Below are 20,512 nucleotides of genomic sequence, written 5' to 3' on the forward strand. Positions count from 1 at the left end.
TAATTTGTCTTGATATAAATAAGCTCAGATTTCTAAAGAGCGTGTTAAAGAAGTTTGTTCCTATAATGTAATGATGGCTATGATGTGAGAGTGAAGACCACATGCAGATGATTAGAAAGGAAACACTGGACATGGACGCACAACACGAGTCACACAGACAAACCACACACCAAACAAACGATAGACGCAGTTATCATCAGTGCACGTGTCACCGCAGTCTACACGCAAACACACACAGGATTATAAAATACAGGTCAGGTATAACACACTACACATGCAGGCTGAACCTCCAGGGGGCGTGTGAGGGCACGTACTTCTGTTTGTCGCGGGTCTCCCGGGTCTTACTGCTGCGGTTCTGCCGGTTGGATGCTGGGATGGAGTGGACGGAGGAGCTCTTTTTGCTGGAGGAATGGGAAGAGTGGGAAGAGTGGGAGAGGCTTGTCCGCGACTGGCCAGCGTTGTGGTCGAACTGCATGAGGCAGAAGATCAGGTCTGTGGGCACCAGCTCAAACTCGTATGGTGGGTTTGTGATCACATATCTGAAGAGAAAAGTTATAGACATGATCAAATCTTCAACACTGGAAAGAAATATAAAAAAAATCACATTTATAATTTAGAAGATTGGGATTTTCTTTTGCCAAACTGACATCCTCATCTCGAGAAACATTTAATTAATAAAAAGACACCAACCTATTACATATATATATATATATATATATATATATATATATATGTAATAGGTTATATATATATATATATATATATGTAATAGGTTGGTGTCTTTTTTTCAGATAATATACTGAATGTAGTTATGATGTAAAAGTTTGCATATACCTAATGTATATATTATGATAAACATAGATTAATAATAGTCATAATAATCTGTAGTGAGCCTGTTTGTTCACTACAGGTCCCGACTTGCCCCCAACGGGTCCTGGAAACAGGGAATTTGGGCCCGAGCCGTACTCTAATCAAAACCCATTTATTATGTGGCCTACATTATATAGTAAATATGGATAGATGCAGAAAGAAAAATATTGGTTATGTTAAATTAAAGGACAATTATCAACTTCCTGTATATTATTTGGCAATTACTATTTGCCTTGTACAAATGTTAATTTTTATAATGGTAATATAATACAGTGTAGATGCAGTATTGGAATTAATGCTATAGTCCTGTCTCGTGTGGTCAATTTGATCTATTCTATATGCTTATATTGTAATTAGGCATGGTATATAATTTGGTAATAATTGTGTCTATTGTGTATCTACCTTGTTCTGAAGCAGCTATAGAAAACCTGCAGTCTTCCCATTGGGATTAATAGAGAGCTATATCTTTAACCCCAGTTAGTCATGTGACATAAAATACATACAAATTCTTTGTGATGATCGGTGAACAGTGTTGTTTTACCGTTTTGTACACTGGGTTGGTGTACTGATATGTGCATCTCTTAATCTGTAGATTCCGAAACACAGCATGTTGTAGGTCTTCAGTGCTTTACAGAATAAGTCTCCGTAGCAACCACCATCCTGAGGAACAACAACACAAAGGAGTCCGTCAGTGTGCGTTGGGTCAGTGTGCGCTGGGTCAGTGTGCGTTAGGTCAGTGGCTGTGAGTCTCTGTAAAGTTCTGGTGTTAATTCAATGTCATGCATTGCTGAAGGTGTTTTGATGCAGGTGAACATCACATGTTGGCAGCGCCGACCGAAACAATCATCGAATGTTTTCAAATTATGCCTCAATTCATCCAAGAAAACAAACAGAATTACTTCAGTTTTGGAAGTTTTCTATGACAGTAACATAAACCTGTAAAAACAAGGTTGGAACCAATGCAATTTGGGATTATATATTTTGGTGGTGTCCATTGTTCTGTGCAAAGCTCTCCTCCCTCTCCGCCCACCACTGCCCGCTTTGTGTGATCACTGTTCCTCACATCGGATTAAGAAGCGCGGGGAGCGGAGGTGGCCAGATGTGTGCTGCTGGGTAGTGCCAAAATGTGTCATCTCTGCTTAGGCCTCCACTTACCCCCAAGTCAGCAAACGGCCCGTCGTACAGGGCTAGCTGGGCGACGCGACACCTGTCTCTGTTGGCCAGCGTCTGTGGCGTGCTGTAGCCGCCTCTGAGAGCGTTCTCCTCAGCCAGAAGAGCCTCCAGCTCTGGTGTGGCTCCCCCTGTGACCAGCGTCCGGATAAGTGTGAGAATGTTGTCATTGAAATATGTCTGGGGAGAAGAAAAGAGGGGATATCTGTAAGCAGATGACACGAGAGTCTGGAGTAGGGCGGTAGCAGATGTGAGGACAGAACACAGCCCTGGTTATGTCAGCCCTCAGTGTGTCTCTTCATACTGAAACGACCCGAGAGACAAAGAGACAGGCGCTGGGAGATTACAGAAGACTTTCTGTCATGTGCATGATTCCGATGATGCAATACGTTGGCTCGGTTAACACCATTTACCTCTGATGTTATCTGGTGAAACAGTTACTATTCGGTTTTATTTACTCAGATTATCAGTCTTTGAGATTTGTCACTATGACCCGATAAAAAGGAGGCAACAGGACATTTTGATCCAACCATAAACAATTTTATTTTATTGTAAATTTATATGGAAAAGGTAGTGCCTATGAAAACTATTAAAATATTTCTTTGTTTGTTATCAAAATTAATGGGGAAGTCTATTCTGGCCATTTCACTGATTCAAGCTTTAAGCACCACAATTATAATTTCTTTTACTTCCATTGTTTTGTGGTGAGGGTATAAATCTCAGAGAAAGAAGTCTTAAAAAGAAACAGAACAAAAACAATAACAAAGCTAGATGCCACGAGATATTAACAAGATATATAGTAAAGTAAACTGGAGATCCAACTCATGATTTAATCCCCTCAGGAAAAGCTCACAGGGTCATGTAAAAAGATATGTAACAAATTTGAGAGACATGGTCAATTTGATAATGAAATGGAATCGCCTAGTAATATATAAACCAATAGTCCTTCAACACAGCTCTTCTCTCTCCCCTGTGCACACTACTCTCTGTGCTGTATGACGGCCGCTCTCTCCCTTCTGAAACAACGATTTGACTGTGCACCGCGGGTGTCAGGTTCTCTTGTCCTTCAAGCCGATCAGGACCTGCTTTTGCCGCGCGCGCAGACAGCCGATGTCACTCGGCAGCCGGGCCGGAGTGGCAGCTCCTCTCCCCGGGCCCCTGACAGGCCTGCAGAGCCTCATGATGGATGAGCACTGTCCATTAGCTGCGTTCACCTCTGACCAGTGCCAGACTACAGCTGACGCCTGCTCTGCTCCCCGCTCAGCTCCGGTCGGCACGCCCCTCTAACCCCTCACTCACCGAGAGGGCTGCTGGAATTAAGCCATCACAGCCAGGGAAGAACACAGTTGGCCGTGGGGAGGGTGCAGGAGAGGGATTTCATTTCTCTCTCTTCCTACCGACTCTTTTGTCTTATTTCCGCTGTTGTCAGAAGAAGAGCGATTCTTTGGCCTGTTCTAGATTGTGCTGTCGCTATTATGCTAACTCTCAATAGTCACTCCCTTTAAAAGACCTGATGTGTCTCTCAGAGGTGAATCCATAACACTTATAGATGAGGGGTGATGCCAACAATCTATCTTTTAATGACGGTGGAGCTGGCAGGTACGTGTTTTTATTTAACCAAGTTCTGCGTCGACTCCGCCCATTATAATAGATTTTTTTACACTAAGGGTAAGTTCTTATGTCTTGTAAAATATTCTCTGTTACTTTAAACATGAGTATTTAGGGCTAAGATCAAACCTAATGTGAACCGCAATCACACACACTCACAGAGATTATGTACATCCGAAGAGATCAAGACTCAAGAACTATTCTGAGAAATCAAAATAATTGTGGAAATTAACATTCTCACAATGTTAAAGAAAGTGTAAAGAAAAAGTCCTCGATCCGCCCCACGATCCGCACCAGAATTGAATGGTTTCTTCCCTGACTCGTACTATATCCTTCCACCAAGCTTCGTGCTAACTAGCAGACAATCAAACTCAGAAGAAACACAACCTCCTTGGCAGGGGTGAATAAGAAAATAGTCTCCGTTACCATAAACTTGAGTATTTGAAAATAAAAGCTCCAACTACATCTGAAATAACTGAATTGCGTATTTAATAGAATTAACATGACCACCATGATGGAGTAAAAAAACTGAAAGAAACTACATTTTGGGGTTTTTATCAGCTTCTAAACTTTTCTCAGGTCCCTCTATTGAGACTCTTACTTCGAAGTTGCTCACCTTCTCCCTTCATCCTCCTGTTTCTAGAAGTGCAACAACATGCAATTGTTACCCGACGGGCACAGCTTCTCAATGTACTTTGTTCGAAACGCCACTCTACTTTTTTTTTTACTTTTTTCCACACACCCAATAATACCCTTGTATCATTTGAATAGAAATATGCCCGATTATGAAGTTATAATCAGGAAACAACAATGTGTGTGGTGAAATGTGTGATTCCAAGGAAGCGTCTTTGAGGTTTGAGAGAAACACTCCCGACACAGCGTGCTGGTGAACTCACAGCGCTCATCAGGGAGTCGAGCACACTGACAGCGAAGGCTGTGCCGCAGGCGAAGGGCTGAGTGAGGTACAGCTCTGTGTCTGGGTCATCATCATCATCTTGGTCCAGGAACTGAACGTTTGAGTCGTTCACTGAGAGAGGGGGAACACAGCGGAGTTAGAGACGGGCGCTGTGAAGAGGCAGCAGCCAAACACACACACGCAGACACCAACACACCTGAGAGATCAGCGATGTATACTTCTTTTGTTTTTATTTTTTTATTTTGCTCGTGTTAAAATTTGGATATATTATGGCAACGTACAGACGAGTCTCAGGTATGTAAGGTGCTGAATCCAGGGTTCTAGCTGCGAATATAATGTCACATTAGATGCACATTATATTTTGCTTCTACAGGAACTTCATTTCTTATCCAAACAATTGACACATTTTCACCCTAAAACACAGTTTCAATGAATCACCAGTTCAAACATAAACTTCTCATTATCTGTAAGTTTCTGTCCACATACTGTTTCATTGTTTGGAATGTGAAAAAAAGTATTTTTGGACTTTTTAAGGATTATAAAGGTATTCAGAATATTAAATCCACATGCAGGAAGCATTTCATACATTACGACAAACCACAATTTCAGAAGAAAGTATTTCAATATAATATGCATACATAGTGGTAACCATTGTAGAAGTCTCGGTCTTAAAAGTATTTCGATCTTTTTGTTAAATAACTGCAATAAAAAATAGGTGATATATTGCTATGTATATAAAATAATGACTGTGTTGCTTGATTAAACTGTAACATTTTAATACTACATACTAAGTGGGACTTCAACAATGGCTACTTGAGAAAACCATGCACTTATAAAGTCATGCTATGTCTTTCTGAGGTTTCCTTGATGGATGTGTTTTATTCCACATCATCACCTTGAGAGAAATATTTACCTGTCCCCTGAAAGTCAAATTAAAGCCAGGTAACAACACACTTCTCTATCTCACGATTAATAATATATCAGGTCTGCTAAAAGACCTAAAAGTGAAATAACAAGGATGTCTCTCTCTCTTTCGTCTGTGGCGTAATTGGTGGAATAAAAAACCTTAAGTGCTCCCTATAGTGTGCGTCTTTTTCCTCGGACTGGATTTCTGGCAGCAGCGGGCACTGAAGGGTCTATGAACCATTGTTACTTTGAAAATACGAGCATCACGCAAGTTTTTGTTTGACTCCAACGATATCTGAGCTTCAGAGACATGGTCTGGAGAAGACAAAAACAAAAAAAACTAAAAAAAAAACTGGAATATGAATTTTAAAAAACAAATAAATAAACAGCTTAAAAGATTGTTTGATCTTAAGTTTTTTGTTTTTGAAATCTGATTTCTTCCCAGGCTTCCTGGGCGCTGTGGAACAGAAATGTCAGTCAAAGAGACAAGGGGCTGATGCAAACAGGCCCGGGCAAGAAAGGGGGGGGGTGGTGGTGGTGGATGTGTATATGTGTGTGTGTGTGTGTGTCTATGTGTGTCTGGAGGAGGGATATGGATGGAGGGGCGGGTGGGTTACTATGAAAACAGCCACGAGGACAGACCGAGCGTGATCAAAGCCTGGCGATGCTCTGCAAACGCAACTGGAGGAAAAAAAAGAAACACCCCAAAAAGAAAAGAAAGAAATCATTACAAAAAAAAAAAGGGGGGCCAAAACAAGACAGTCAATTTCAACCAGAGCGAAGAATAAAAAAAATATGTGTTCAAAGTGAAGCCATGGGAGCAGCTAGGGCCTTGACTGCAGCCGGATAAATCAAGACAAGCTGATGAGGAGCGGAGCGGTGGAGCGAGCGAGCGGCAGCGGAGGACAAAGGCTCGGCTCACCCAGCTCTGTTATCATTTGTATGTTGGTTCCACTCTCTTTTTCCTGTCTGAGTGAAACCAATGGCAGTGGTTTGCCAGGTTTAGCTAATGGCGATGAGACAGGTGCGGAGAGAGGGAGGAGATATGGTGTCGTTATTGAAACAGTTTTCCGAGAGAGCGCGATAAAGGCGTTTTCGCTCGTCTCAACCTACAACCTGCGTCCAAAAGTGAGGCGCCGTGGATTAGAGCGCACAAAGCCGGAGCTGCCGCGGCGGTGTGCACCACAACAGCGACAATAAATTATTTCATGGTAAGTCAGTGGAAAGGGATAAACAAGGTCTTATCCATACACACACCTACTTTACACTCGACGCAAACAGAATTGATCACGCAACTCAGATGAGGTGTTTTCGTGGTGCAACTCGACTCTAATCTGCCCCTGGCACCGGGAACCGAACATATGACAATGTAATTACAGAATGTGGTCCCGGTGAGACGTGCAGACTCCCTCTCCCCAGCGTGCGCTCCCTCCTTCCCGCACTGAGGGACAATGCTATCACAGCTAGCCGTGAAATTCGTTAGCCGAGAGCACGCGGAGGCACAATGCCGCAACTTCCGAGCCGCTGAGGACACGAAATCTGGATAGCATCTATAGTTCCGATGGTTGCGTATATGCAGTTGGCGGCCTAATAGGGAGAGCCTCGCTGCAGGTAATGGCTGGCCCGGTTACAAGTAACATTAAGTAGCTCCTTTCTCTTTCTGGTCTTTTTCTTAGCCGGGCTCATGGTCCATTGCTCCCTAATTGGGTCAGGGGAGACAGAGTAGCCAGTCTCTGGTGCTTTAGAAGGCCCCTCAGAGATCTGAAAGTTTCATGAGTCCCCAGCACCAGTGGGAATACAGCCACTGCCATTGTTATTAATAAATGGACCCATTTTGCAACCAAGGCAGTTTTTTTTTTTCATCTCCTCAACCTTTTCACTCTCTTCCCTGTTCTCCCTCTCTCACCCTCTCCATCAGGCTGAAGTTGCTCCCGTGCATTAGTGGACAAATTGCGGGAGGATGAAGCTATCGTCCTAAAACCGCCTGTCCAACATCAGAGGTCCACAATGTCCCGAGGAGCAGAGACATCTTCCTCTGTTTGCCGCTAACATTATCACCACTCGACCCAAAAAGTGGTCAAGAAATTGACTAGCCCGATCCAATGATTCACTTACGAATAAGAACTTGAGTTGGGCAAATCTACAGACAACAAAAAAGTGAACAAAAATTCCACACCTAGCATTCCTGAGTCCGCTCGACCTCGAATGAGTTGGAACTTTTGGTAGGGCATGAAGTGGAAGCCTTGGGGTTATCAGTTCTTTGTGTCTATGTCTGTGAATGAGCAAATGAGTTGATCTGAGGTTATTGGGTGTGTGGCATGCGACATTTTGCACTGTAAAGATGGTTGGAAGCGGCTTTAACCTAGTTCTGTGATGATGGGGATGTTGGATCCGGTGGTGACGGAAGCCTGACGCACGAAGCCATGTACTGGACTGCTGTCTGGAGATGACCGGTCCATTCCTGGAGGCGTGAAACCTGGAATACAGGTCAATAGAAGACATGAGTAAATAACACAGAAAGAGACATCAGGGAGAAAAACCCTGTCCAAGCAAAAAAAAAAAAAAGAGCCTCTCATGTAGGTATCATAAGCATGAGGAGGTAACCTGGCACTCTGTATCAACACCATTATACATAGTGCATGTCAGCTCACTCAGCAGGAAGTTGTTGATGTGCGCTTTCTGTGTCATTCAAATGTGTGGATTGACAAAAAAAAAGGGGAAAATGGAGGTGAAGGCTGAGTGAACAAGGGGCCGTCTAGGAAATTTGCAATATGGACACTGTGCTTTTAGGGGTCAGCTAAGACATATTTAGCATTCACGTCCCTCCATCACCGGGCCCGACATAAATTTTGTATGTTGTTCATTTTGTTCCGATAAAATTGGTGAAGTGGATCCTGAAAACCTTTTATCGGAAATGGCGTGGCTCAGAACCACGAGGCGCAAGTGCAAGTGACAGGACTATGAATTCACATGACTTCACATTTTTTTGCATTTCCTCAAAGTGACAAGTAAACACCTTAAATCTGTAATGCTATATGCATAATGCATCACCTGTGTTTTGACATCCATCATTTAGTGCTGACTACAGCAAAATGCCAGCTTATAGTGCCACCACCAAGGAAACATAATGCAGGGAATATATTCAGGTCACAAAGTTTTTAAAAGGATTGCACATTTTTCCAATGAGTGTGTGTGAGTGTTTCTTGACAGAAAACACACACACACACACACACACACGCACTCACACACTATGAGCCGGTTACATTACAAAAGAGCTCTTCCAGCCCTTTGCAACCGAGAAGACACCAAATAGTTTAGTGCACAGCAGGAAGCACACACTGAACTGAGGCATGGATAATCATTACTCTTGTTATACCAATTATTGAACTTGGAGATAGCGGAGGTTTGACATTTTGAGTCGACCAGGGAGCTCGAGCTCAGACAGTGAAAACATCATTTTGTCGATGTCCATAAAGGATGAGGTTCACTCCACCGGAGAGTGACAGCAAGGTTTTTTTTTGTGTGTTTTTTTGTGGGATACTGCCTCTAAAAACACTGCTCTTATTGTATCATAGTGAACACGAAGACAGCACAAAGCTGTAGAGGAGCCGTTTCCATTCTGCGCCGGGTGTACAGCAGAAAGTGATTGTTGGTGAGAAGAGGGATACATGAGGCCTGCTGCTGAGCTGCTTTCAAAACCTGTTAGCTTACAAACAGCTCAGGAAGCTGCAGTGTGAGCTGCAAACAGAAGGCTGTGTGTCTCTCTGGAACAGAACCAGAGCGTTAAAACGCCTCATAGCCGAGATGGGTTTATCTCAGCGATCATCGTAATCCTGTATTAGTGAATTCATGTAGGAATTAAAATCCACACCTATTGCAAATAAAATACTTTTAATATTTGTATATACTTAAGTCTTCTATTCTTTTATCAATTTCCTTACAGTCAGTTTGCACGGTAACATTTGATAAAAAAAACATTCCCTGCCCAGACACCAGCCGGCGTTTGAAAAGCAGCCTGATCACACACACCATGTCTCCTCCTCTGGCTGTTGCCCCTGTGAGGCTCTAACCTTGTCTACCGACTACAATGCACAACAGACATGTGAGATCTGGGTTACGTACCCCCTTATCCCTGTAGCCCCCTGGGCACAGCTATGCTCTGTGGTTGACTACATGCTACAGCAGCCGTGAGAAGCTCTCCCCCAGGAAAGTGCATGTTTATTTATTCATTTGCACCTTCTTGTTTTAAATTCCACCGACAGCGTCTGAATTGGAGCATTCAGGGAGGAAGGAATCCCAGAAGCAATACCTATGATACAATAGCAGCGTCTGGGTATGTGTGTGTGTTTCCTTGTGTATGCATGATTGCATGTCACCGTGGAGTGTGTGTGTGCTTTCTAAAGTGAAGTATTTATCACTGAAATGGTTGGTTGATGTAAGACCCAATTATTGATGACAATAGGCTCCATCCATCGACCCTGGGAGAGGATATAGGCAAGTGGGCTTCATATCGAGGTGGCTTTCTGTGGATACGGCTCCCAGGAGCGGCATGCTCTCGGATTTACCCCTGCTTATTGTTCCTCAGTGGCACCACTATCGACAGCACATCACTCACTCAAGGCTGGAGAAATAACAGCATTGGCATTCTCCTAAAACATGTGGAAGTGCTCTGCACTAAAAAATAATGGCCTCTTGGACCTTCAACTTTGATTTGTATTTACAACATTCACTGTGGTGGCTCTAAATAGTACTGAGCTCCAGGCTTGTCATGCCTTTCAGGCTAATCATAAACTGAGGATTACCTGTTTGTGGGTGTGTGCGTGGATAGATTGCGTTGGCATGAGTGACTGCTTGTGTGCGATGCGTGCGGACGAACACACATCCGAACACGAAGGTGTGCGCACGCCTGTGTCACTGTTTTGTTGTGACTAATGAGGAGCAGCTGAATTGGCCTGCCTGGTGATTTGTACTGGCTGCTTAATGATGATGAGGCCTGATGGGATGCCAGGTTCGTGTGTTTGTCTGCAAACATCAACAATCTGTTCCAGACGATCCACCAGACACCAGATCAGGGGGAACAACATCAAGTGACACAGTCACGTTGATTACATCATTATAAAGTATTATCAAGGACAAGGAGCAGCATGTAATTACCAGGGACGCCACTGAAATCAGCAGAAGTTGATATGGAGTAAACACTCTTCAACGGCTTGATGGAACAATCAACACAGTCGTCAGGAGCTACAGTTAAGTCTGTTTATAGATGCCATTTACAACCAACTTGAATTTCAATTAAGGACACTAAGCAGACTGTGCATGACAAACTCCATTCCCCTCTCCCTCTGCTCACCCTCCCCTTTTTCCTGTCATCTTTTCCCATCTTTGAATAGCGTCCCCTCTCCCTGCCACAACCTGTCCCCTCAGGGCAGCCGTGCACATGCAGTCCAATAGGACGCTCCTTACCTTGGGAATTAGCCTGTAAGACCCCGATGCTGTCATCAAACTGCATAGATTTGATGTTGAGCGATGCCAAGATGCATTCCTTATCCTGCAGTGAGGCGTCTTCGATATTGTTCTGATTGGCTGACAGGATTACACACATGTCGCAGAGGTTGATGTTGACAGCCCTTAAATCCGCCCGACTTAATGGTGTACCCTTCAGGGTGAGGAGAACAGAGAGGGAGAGAGGGAGAGAGCGAGGCAGAAGAGGAGGAAGCAAAAATGAGGGGGAGAGGAGAAGAGACAGACATGGGGGACAGAAAAACAAATTTAAGAAGGGGGCAGAGTGGAGCTTTGGGAAATTAGTAAACAAGTATTCTTGTTTCGAGGCGATGACATTCCACTGATCTAACCGGGCACTGGAGGATCAGAGACACGGACTAATCTAAAGGCTAGCCTGCGCTGAGGGCTGCGTTTGGGATTCTCCTCTGATCATCAGTCAAGTCAGGCCTAACAAGCTCTAAGGCGGCGAGCCACGCCATCTGTGATGGGCACTGCAGCTGCAACACATAAACTCCATCTTGGATATACAGGATGCGTCACTGCTCTGGTAAAATGAAGAAGAGGGCGGGGTGTGGTGGGGGGGCTGACTGAGCTCACAGAGAGTGATCATTCAATTGAGTAATGTGTGATCACATCAAGCTGACAATGCCTCTCAGGAATTCACCGTGCACGTAACTCAAAACGTCAGTCACACGCACACACAACCACAGACTCTGGGTTTCAGATTCATCTCCCGTGGCGGGGCACTGGTGCACTCACAGGTAAGATGGAGACCTTGGGGAAGTTGTGTAAAGTTTCCCACTCTCTTCGCAGGTAATCCAGCGAGCCCACAAACACTATGGGCTTCAGCTCGTGGTAATGGAAGTTACTGGCTCTTAAAGGCATCACCAAGTTTCGCAGCCCCACCAAGGCGGACGTGACATCCCCAAATATACAGACCACTACATGGCCGCTCAGCACCGTCATGGAGGCTTCACTCCGGGTCTGCAGGGAACGAGGAGAAAGAGAGGGAGGGATGAGTGGGAGTGCAAGCAGAGGAGTAAGAGACACAGAAAAGAAATGAATGCTGTTGACAGAAAAGCGGGCAGTGTGCATGAGGAACCAAACCAACAGCATTTAAAAGTCTGTTATAAACTGTTATAAACCCACATTAAATAGTTTGTTAACCAAGCTGAAACATACATGATAGTTCTTCTTTAAAAAAGCATCTATTTACAGGCTGCAACATTAACATCAACAAAGATTTGGTTAACTACTATTCTGTTTATAAGCAGTTTATTGGATAATCAGAAAATTCACACAGCAAAACAAAAATGCGATTTTTTTATCAAAGGGCATTTGGCTTAAAAATGCAGTTTGTAAGATTTTAGGCACATACACTCTGTATGTATCTATATATGCAAGCACCCTGTCATAAAACAGAAACGCATAAACAAAGCTCCTTAATGTCGTAAGAGAACAACGCAAATCTTCTGCTTTTAAGATCTGTCGCAGCAGCTTGATGTGCATTTCACTGCCGGTTTGTTAAGAAAACTAAACTCAGCCAGTTTCATCTTAAACTGTGTCTTTGTTGCCCGGAAACATGAGGTTAAACTAGGAGCATCTATTTGATCTAGTGGATTGAAACATATTTGAATATTACACTCTTCCAGGAATATTCTTCTCCCTCCTATTAAATTAGAACAAATCCTGAATGAAATCTTTCAGGAGTAAATGTCTAACTGCTTTATTGGTCTGAGAAAAAACCACAAATTCCCTAAATCTCAGCTATAAAGATAATTTCATTTGATTTGGACGCCAAACCCATCACCCTCAACCTAAATGCTTACAAACTGCGTCGCAAAAGCATCAGAGCAAACCCATGCGTGGAGAGGAGCTGAGATGCTGTTCACAGATCTTTGGAGGATGTATACATATAAAAAACAATAAACTCACCTTGAAACAACAGAGAGGCATTGAGAGAAATGTCAGTACATATTAGCATGTGACTGTGTTGCTAAAGCATCGAGGGGAAACCTTTGCTCCTGAACATCACTTACTTTAACTTCAGTTCTGCTGTTGTTGTTGTTATTGTGTAATTTTTTTACATTTCTTTATTGCATTGCACTCACAAAGCTCTTGCCCCCCAACTCACCAGGATGACTTTTTCGATCTCCTTAGAAGGGCACCAGTGAAACATCCCTGTCGAATCATACCTCTTCACGTTCATGTCCATGTTCTCGATTTGGTCGTTTCCAGGAATCAGAAGTGGGTCGTGTCGACTGAGGAGACAAAATAAAAATTTTTGTGAAATGACTGCGGCCTCGTGGTCGAACCGGCAAAACCACCTGGAGTTGTTTTGAGATACACACAGTGAAGTCAGATCAGATTAAGAGTTAGCTTTATTCATCGCTTCAACTGTGAAATGCCGGACTGCACAGATCAAGGTGCAGTTCACATTTAAAAACAAAACAAGACACTTTATCAAAAAACACATAAAAAGCTACAAGCTTTAAAACTCAGCTTAGACATTTAAAGTGCACGTGCTTTTTTACTTCAATGCGATAATATTGTACATCCCATAACTAACACATCGTTCCTCGTCCTCGTTCCCTCTCGTCCTTGATGCCTGCGCCATCAGAAAACTGACCCTGGTGCCTGCAGTGGTGCGGAGGAGAACAGCAAGTCGAGTGGAGACTTGAATGCTACTGACTGAATGGCATGACAACACAAGGCCAATTACCAGCTCTTACCCTCTCCTCCAGTTCTCGACGCCATGCCGAGCAAATAGTAAACGCTCCAACAGGCGCACGCTTTAAATATTTCAGGAATTTGCCCAATCACATTTTGCCTTCCACAACTGATGGACATTAATGTTTCAGCAGCGTGTCACAACCAAACAGACTAATCCACAGCAGTGGGCTGCTGAGTTTTATCCGGTGTAACACTGACCACGAAAGGGCTCCTGTCAGCCCTGCTCTGCTGCCTCTCTTGTTCTTGCACTTATCCTACGAGACGTGTTCTCACAGTTCCTCTAAAGGCAAAACCCAGAATATCTCACCCAATCCCACTGAGTCAAAAGACACTGCAGGTTTTTTTTTATATTTTTACCGCTGCTTCACAATAACCATATTGTTGGTTCAGCTGGGATGCAAACGTAACTTATTTACAGTTCAACCCCAAATAATGAAATCCTTGGTTAAGGCAGCGCTGCACCATCTCGGAAGAAACAGAGATGCACAAGGAGACAGACGCTTGAGTAAAATGGGAGAAAGCATCTCGAAAATTTGACATACATCTCTCTCAGTATCACTCCCTCCATCGTCTATCAACACTGTCATTCACTGACAACGCTTTGATGCCGTCTCTTCCTTCAGCCGGCGTTTGGGTTGCACGCCATCGCAGGGAAAAGTAAAAGTTATTTAAAAAAGAACCTGTCAATTAGCCACCGTCTCACCACCTCTCTTTCCCCCTCTTCCCTCTATCAGTTAGTGCAGGTGATAATAACACTGACAGCATTTAGTGTTTTTTACACTCAGCCTGAATCTTTCATCCAGAGCTGCGTGTTTGCGCCAATCAACTCCATGGAGCCCCCCCCCCGTCACTTCAATCTGCTCGGCTCCGCTCGCCTCCACACCGGGGCTGACTGGCGCATGCAGGCGGGCTGCCGCTCCACCTCTCTCTGCCAAGACAGCTATCTTTCACAGAGCTGTCAGCGGCGTGACTGGCAGCCTGTCACCGGCTCCGCACACACCTCCTCCTCCTCCTCCTCCTCCCTCTGCCTTCTCCCTGCCTCGGGTTGAACCTACCACGGGGCTCGGGGAGAGCAGACATGACGCCCGTGCCACAGTGCCACGCCCAAGGGATGTCAGCTGCGGATGATACCTCCAGCGATTGGACGCCTGTCGTCAGTCATGACCCGTCAAAAGGGTTTGAGGACATGTTGTCAGTGGCGCGGTGGAGACGCGGTTCGTTAGGAGGGTGACATGTCGGACAGGAGACCGGGAAACTAATAACACCACCGTGCTGAGGATATGGGTCAGGATGCAACATGTGATTCAATGTCACCTTTGACATTTCAATAAACTGCATTAATAGATTTAAATAGATTACAAAATACACTTTTTGCATTTAATTCATTTGGAATTTCTTAAAAGGAAAGTCCCCCCCTCCAAAACGCATCAACTACATTTCTGTTTATAATGAATTTACAGTATATTGGTTTGTAAAGCAAACATTTTCCCTGGGTAAAACAAAGAAATTTATCAGATGCACTTTTATATAGGACAAATATTTCCCTTACAGCATGTCTAACTCCAGTGTCCCCCCCCCCCCCCTCTCTTTCTTCCTCCCCCCCTCCCTCAGTACATATTTCAAACAGAGTTGAGTTATTCCAGTGTATCACTCTGCAGTCACAAGCTGGGGATGGGCGTGCTCCCCCAATCCCTCTCTGCCAGACTACGAAGGCAGCCTCTTGCTTTGAAAATTTCCCCCATCATGCAAACTGACAAAGGCATGCTTTTCAAAAGCCCACAGCCAATCTGTTGATCATTATTTATTTACAAAGGCCTTTAGGCTGCGAGTCCTGTAAAAATCATACTTGATACGTATGCTCGCTCTCTCGCTCGCTCTCTAGCTCTCTACTGTGTTTTCCCCCCGCCTTGCTTGTAGAATAAAGTATCCCTAAGGCTACCTCAAACAATCACTTTTCATTGTGCATAAAACACACCTTGTAAAGAACAACTGTTTAATATATATGGTGTTATGTGTTGGCGGGGGCAGCTGCGAATGGGAGGAGGGGGGCGGCTGTGGACTGTGATGGGTAATTTGATGTTTTGCTGAAGGCTAAGACTCGGAGAATACAAAAAAAAATCTACACCTATAACAGAGGACCTGTCATCCCCCAGCACCCAAGAGCCAGCAGAATACAGAAGCAGCCCTAAAGCAGAAAAAACTTTGACACCGCTTTGAAGCGTTTTCAAAAACTGAGTAAATAACTCTCAAGAATTATTAGCACTGCGAGATCAAAGCGGAGATGCATATATTACACGGCAGAGGGGGACCGTCTCGCGAGCAAGACGAAGAAAAAAAACAAAAAAAAAAGGGAAGAGAAGAAAAGCTTTTTGTGCTTTAAGTTAGGCAAACTAAACAGCCTCTTAAACAAGCAGTTAGCTGGAAATACGCCAACGTCTCGTTGCCTCTGTGGTCGTTTTCTCCCTCTGAGCAAGGGCATCGAAAAATGATGCTCTGTTGCAAACTAGACTGAAGGGTATGACTCTGTGTTGGGCTAATGGTTTGGCAAGTGTGAAGGCTTATTAAGTGCTTTTTTGTGTGTGTGTGTGTGTGTGTGTGGAGAACCGAGGGGGAGGCTGACAAGTGCTGGACAAAATCACATAGGAGGAATCGCTGCCTCAGGGAAACTCGCAGAAGCAACATACAAAGACCTCTGCTAGAATGTAAGGAAAACAAACCGCGGCACAAATAACAAGTAACAACAAGAACATAATTCAGAAATCAATGATAGGACTCAAAGTATATTTGTACTTTCCACTTTGTTGCAGATTTTAAACATCCTGGCAATGCAATCTTTTTGTTTAGGCCTTCAGGGATTTTTTTAAATTCCACACAGAAAACACAATTTATTTTCCCGCACACTTCGCGCTCTCGGCACAGTTCTCTCCAGATGTTTTTTCCTCACGTGGAGTCGTGAAGGTGATGACCATAACACTCAGCCTCATTAGGAGACAGGCGGTGCAGCGATGAGTGTTCCTGTCCTGTTAGATCTTCACCGCCGTCCCGACGTGCAAGCCGCGGCCTCCCCTGCCTTTTCCACACTGTCGTGTTGCTAACCCATGCCTCTGAGGCGGAGGAGCACAAAAAAAAAAAAAAAGAGAGAAAACACTAGCCCCGTTTTATCCTTCAAAATCAATTAACGCCAATTTAATTCCACGGGACAGCATAAAAGGAAGGTAATATTTGAATTCATATTTGATTGTGATGATACATCTCACATATGGCCTTAAGTACCGGAAACAGTACTCACAGGGGTTTCCACAATAGAGGAGGCGCCTGAGGGCAAAGTCACCGTGCAGGTCCCTCTGATTGGTTGCCGGTGTCATTAGTGCCAGCATTGTTTAAGGAGTACATGTGGACCAGACCGGAGGAGGTGACAGCTGGGACTTTAGAGCCAGAGGAGTTTTTCAAACAGCTCCTCACAGCCGCTTTTCATGGCAGAAATATTATTTCAGCTCCGTCATTAACAGCTGACAGCATGCCATCCTCAACAGCCAGAGCATAACAGGGCACTTCTCCTCCCTCTCGCAGACTTCCTCATGCCTCCTTCCTCTGCCATCCTTAATTTGCCCCCCATCCCCCCCATTCCTTCCATCCAAAAGCTCCCACCCACCGCCACACCATCAGCCGCATCCATCGCCAAAGTATCTGTAGCACGCATGCACTCCCTCCGTCCTCTCCTCCGTTATCTGACTCCCTCTCACTCCCCGTTTGAGAGACGGATGGAGATAAATGGGCGTCGCTTACCTCATCATCTTGGGCGAGCAGTTGGGCGAGTTTCTCATCCCTCCGTTGCGCTGCTTTTTTTTGGGCGAGAGCGTCGACGGGTGCTCGTCTTCAACTGCAAACACAAGCACAGGATGTCAGAGCAGAGACAGACGCTCGGGGGGGGGAAAGAGTGCTGGACCTGACATTTAAAAAGAAGAAATTGCCATCAAACAATTAATCAGTGATTGCAAAGAAAAACAAAACCAAAAAAAACACAAACAGAAGTAAAAAAAAAAAAAAAAAAAAAAAGGAAAATTAATAATTCAGTGTCAAATTGGGAAAGTATAGAGAAAGCATTAGTAACGGACAATGGTGAATCTGAGAAAGGCAGGAGAAAACCACGGAGAAAAACCAATTAACGACCTGGAAATGTCACGGAGGGCTCACGTCCCAAAACCCCCATGTCTCGGGCTCTGCTATAGGTGCACTTTTAACAGGGCTTCCACTGCTACACTACCGCTGCTGCAAACCCAATGAACTGTGCAGGTTGGACCTCCAGCAGTCTGCATCAGAGTGACCATGCTCTACCTACACCATGAATTGCCGTGAGATGGTACAGATTGTCATTGTCAATGGTGCGCGGGGCAAAAGCAATGACAATGGGATAAATAAGGTTATGGAGATGGATCTTGTGTTGTTGACTTTTCTCTAAATGTAGCTACTTAAAGCCCACCCCATCATTCCAGTTCATTCTAAAGCGCACAATGGCTCTTCTACAGGTCTACCTCCATGCCGAGGGATCACTTAGCACTCCACACACACACACACACACACACACACCATGACGGATGCTGACAGGGTATGAGTTAGTGGACTATGAAAGCAGCTAGTAATTGCTCGTCACCCTCCAGCAGATGAAGGTCAGGCCTGGGCTTTTTTTTTTTCTTTTTTAAGAGTTAAAGTGAAAAATAAATGATTTATTTAAGATGAGATATTCCACTTTTTTGTGTTTGACACTTTGGCTGTTAAGTGGTTGTAGGGCTCGGAGCTGCAGCCACAAACAGAGCTCCGTTTTTTTGATCAGATCCAAGTTCAGTTTCCTGTCAACTCAGCTTTTTCCGTGTTGAGAAACAAACAGGAGGGGGGGGGCAAAATCACTATTTTTCCAAACTTTGCTTAAGTCCCAGTCAGACAGAGGAGGACAAGAAAGAGAAGCCCTGAGTGAGGCCAGGCCCGACTGTCTGAAGATTTCAGCGGAGCTATAACAGTATTCTGATCTTCACTAGTGTCTGAGAGTTTCAAGAGCGTTCAGACAGGCACCCAGATGCTCTCATCCACTCTGCACCCGCTCAGCTGCAAATGCCAAGTGCACTGTCACTTCAAACCTGTATTAGTCCTTTGGTTAGGAATCAATAACACAGCATGATATTAGTGCAAATCAATGTGCCCGCCGCAAGCCCTGACTATTCCAAGCAGGTGGAATTTCATTATTGTCTGAGCACCCATTTCTAGGCTGTCACCTAATTCTGCTAATAAAAGATAAGAAATATGACTTTGCCTTCTAATAAAATGTCATTCTCTGACATTTCCTTTTTTGCAGTTGGGCATTCGGAGTAGTTAAAATCAGGAGCACTTTCCACTTTACAAATAATTCGCTCTCTAATGTACTTTGAAAAACACCACATCAGAAATATGCATTCGCTGCCGTATTGTTTTACAGAATTCTCCTGGTTTAAACTTAATGTGTTAACGATATAAATGTAATGTTTCTCCCTTTCAGCCACAACAATAACATTAAATACTTTCCAGTCAATGGGCAATAAAAGCTATTCCAACGGAAGATTAAAAACTTTAAAAGATTCTATTTCCTCTCCCCAAAGGTCAGTATCCCCAAAGCTCACAATTTCTGCAGCCCGTCTAAAAATACAAATTGATAAGAATCACACTTAATTCACAAGTCTTATTCCTCCTCCAGTTGGGATGTCACCCAGACAGTAGCAGCCACCGCACGAGCAGGAAAATCCGTGCAAAGCCGCGGGGGCAACCACAGCAGCATCTCCAGCACAGTGAACCGTCATGCAGAAAACAAGGCACAATGGTGGGAAGGGCCAGGCGGGGGTTACTGACTGATGCATCCCGCTAAGAGGGCGACCTACAGTGCCTACTGTGACTGAGCAGCATGGCATTACTGGGATGGTAGCGGTATTTCACCGGCAGACTGCGGGCCCGATTCAGCCGACTCTCAGCCAGGGATCTGGCCGTCACGTCTCCCGGGCCTGAGATACTGAAGCGCAGTTTGGAGGGGTGCGGCCCTCGCCCCGCGGGGAGCAGGCTTCCTTTACGGTTATTAACAAGGGGGATGTTGATTGTGCCCGGCCTGACCAGGGGGTCCTGGTTGGGGTGCAGGGCGTTCGGGAGGAATTCATTTGAGGTGATGGAGGCAGGGGTGCAGCCGGTGGTTTTAACTGACTGGTTTTGAAATGATGGTCTAACTTCATCCATTACTGTCAAACAATGGAGAATAAAAAGTGTGAGAAAGTCTGTATTAGTGCTCATAAAAAGTAAAAGGTGTTACACTATACAAAATGAAACACTGTTTTTTATGTCATAATTGTTAGAATAAAAAGATATGTAATGATTACTTAATAAACTACAAATATGAAATGGCTGTTTCTGTTAAAAAAACATAGCAATTTCTCTCATTTCAGTTTAGATTCATTTCAGGCCATGAACTCAAAAATTCATGCCCTAACAGCAGGAATCCATTTTTTATTATTTTTCTAAACCTGCTGTTGAAACGTGGCTCACCCTCTTAGCTGAAGATGTTCACGGCGACATTTACTTTGCAATTGTGACAAACATGAATTAATCAGGAGCCTCTCAGTTTTACTTCTCCATTGTGCTTCACTTTGTGGTAGAACAAAGCTGGAAACACGGCTTGGCTAAAGCCAGTCAAACCAGATCCTGTGTCATCTCAAGCGGAACGTGTAGCTCGGTACTTTCATTTCAGCAAATATCAAATTTAAAAGTAATAATTTATACCATTACTTATTCAAATAA

General features: G+C 44.2%; 1 protein-coding gene across 6 annotated transcripts in view; it reads right to left on the reverse strand.

The window, feature by feature from the left end:
- The window catches only part of kcnma1a (potassium large conductance calcium-activated channel, subfamily M, alpha member 1a), a 132,870-nt gene that overhangs the window by 5,004 nt on the left and 107,354 nt on the right, over positions 1-20,512 (reverse strand). For 3 of the 6 annotated variants that reach the window (XM_062400900.1, XM_062400898.1, XM_062400897.1), the window contains 9 exons: positions 17,492-17,585; positions 13,107-13,233; positions 11,732-11,956; positions 10,934-11,126; positions 7,833-7,946; positions 4,545-4,675; positions 2,026-2,220; positions 1,412-1,530; positions 315-539 (listed from right to left, as the gene is read on the reverse strand). In XM_062400900.1, coding sequence (XP_062256884.1) covers positions 315-539; positions 1,412-1,530; positions 2,026-2,220; positions 4,545-4,675; positions 7,833-7,946; positions 10,934-11,126; positions 11,732-11,956; positions 13,107-13,233; positions 17,492-17,585 — 1,423 coding nt within the window. Of the gene's footprint in view, positions 1-314; positions 540-1,411; positions 1,531-2,025; positions 2,221-4,544; positions 4,676-6,392; positions 6,477-7,832; positions 7,947-10,933; positions 11,127-11,731; positions 11,957-13,106; positions 13,234-17,491; positions 17,586-19,608; positions 19,957-20,512 lie in introns of all 6 variants that reach the window. The other 3 variants (XM_062400901.1, XM_062400899.1, XM_062400895.1) reach the window with 2 other exon arrangements.

This window comes from Platichthys flesus, chromosome 12 (assembly GCF_949316205.1).
Source record: "Platichthys flesus chromosome 12, fPlaFle2.1, whole genome shotgun sequence".
NCBI lineage: Eukaryota > Metazoa > Chordata > Actinopteri > Pleuronectiformes > Pleuronectidae > Platichthys > Platichthys flesus.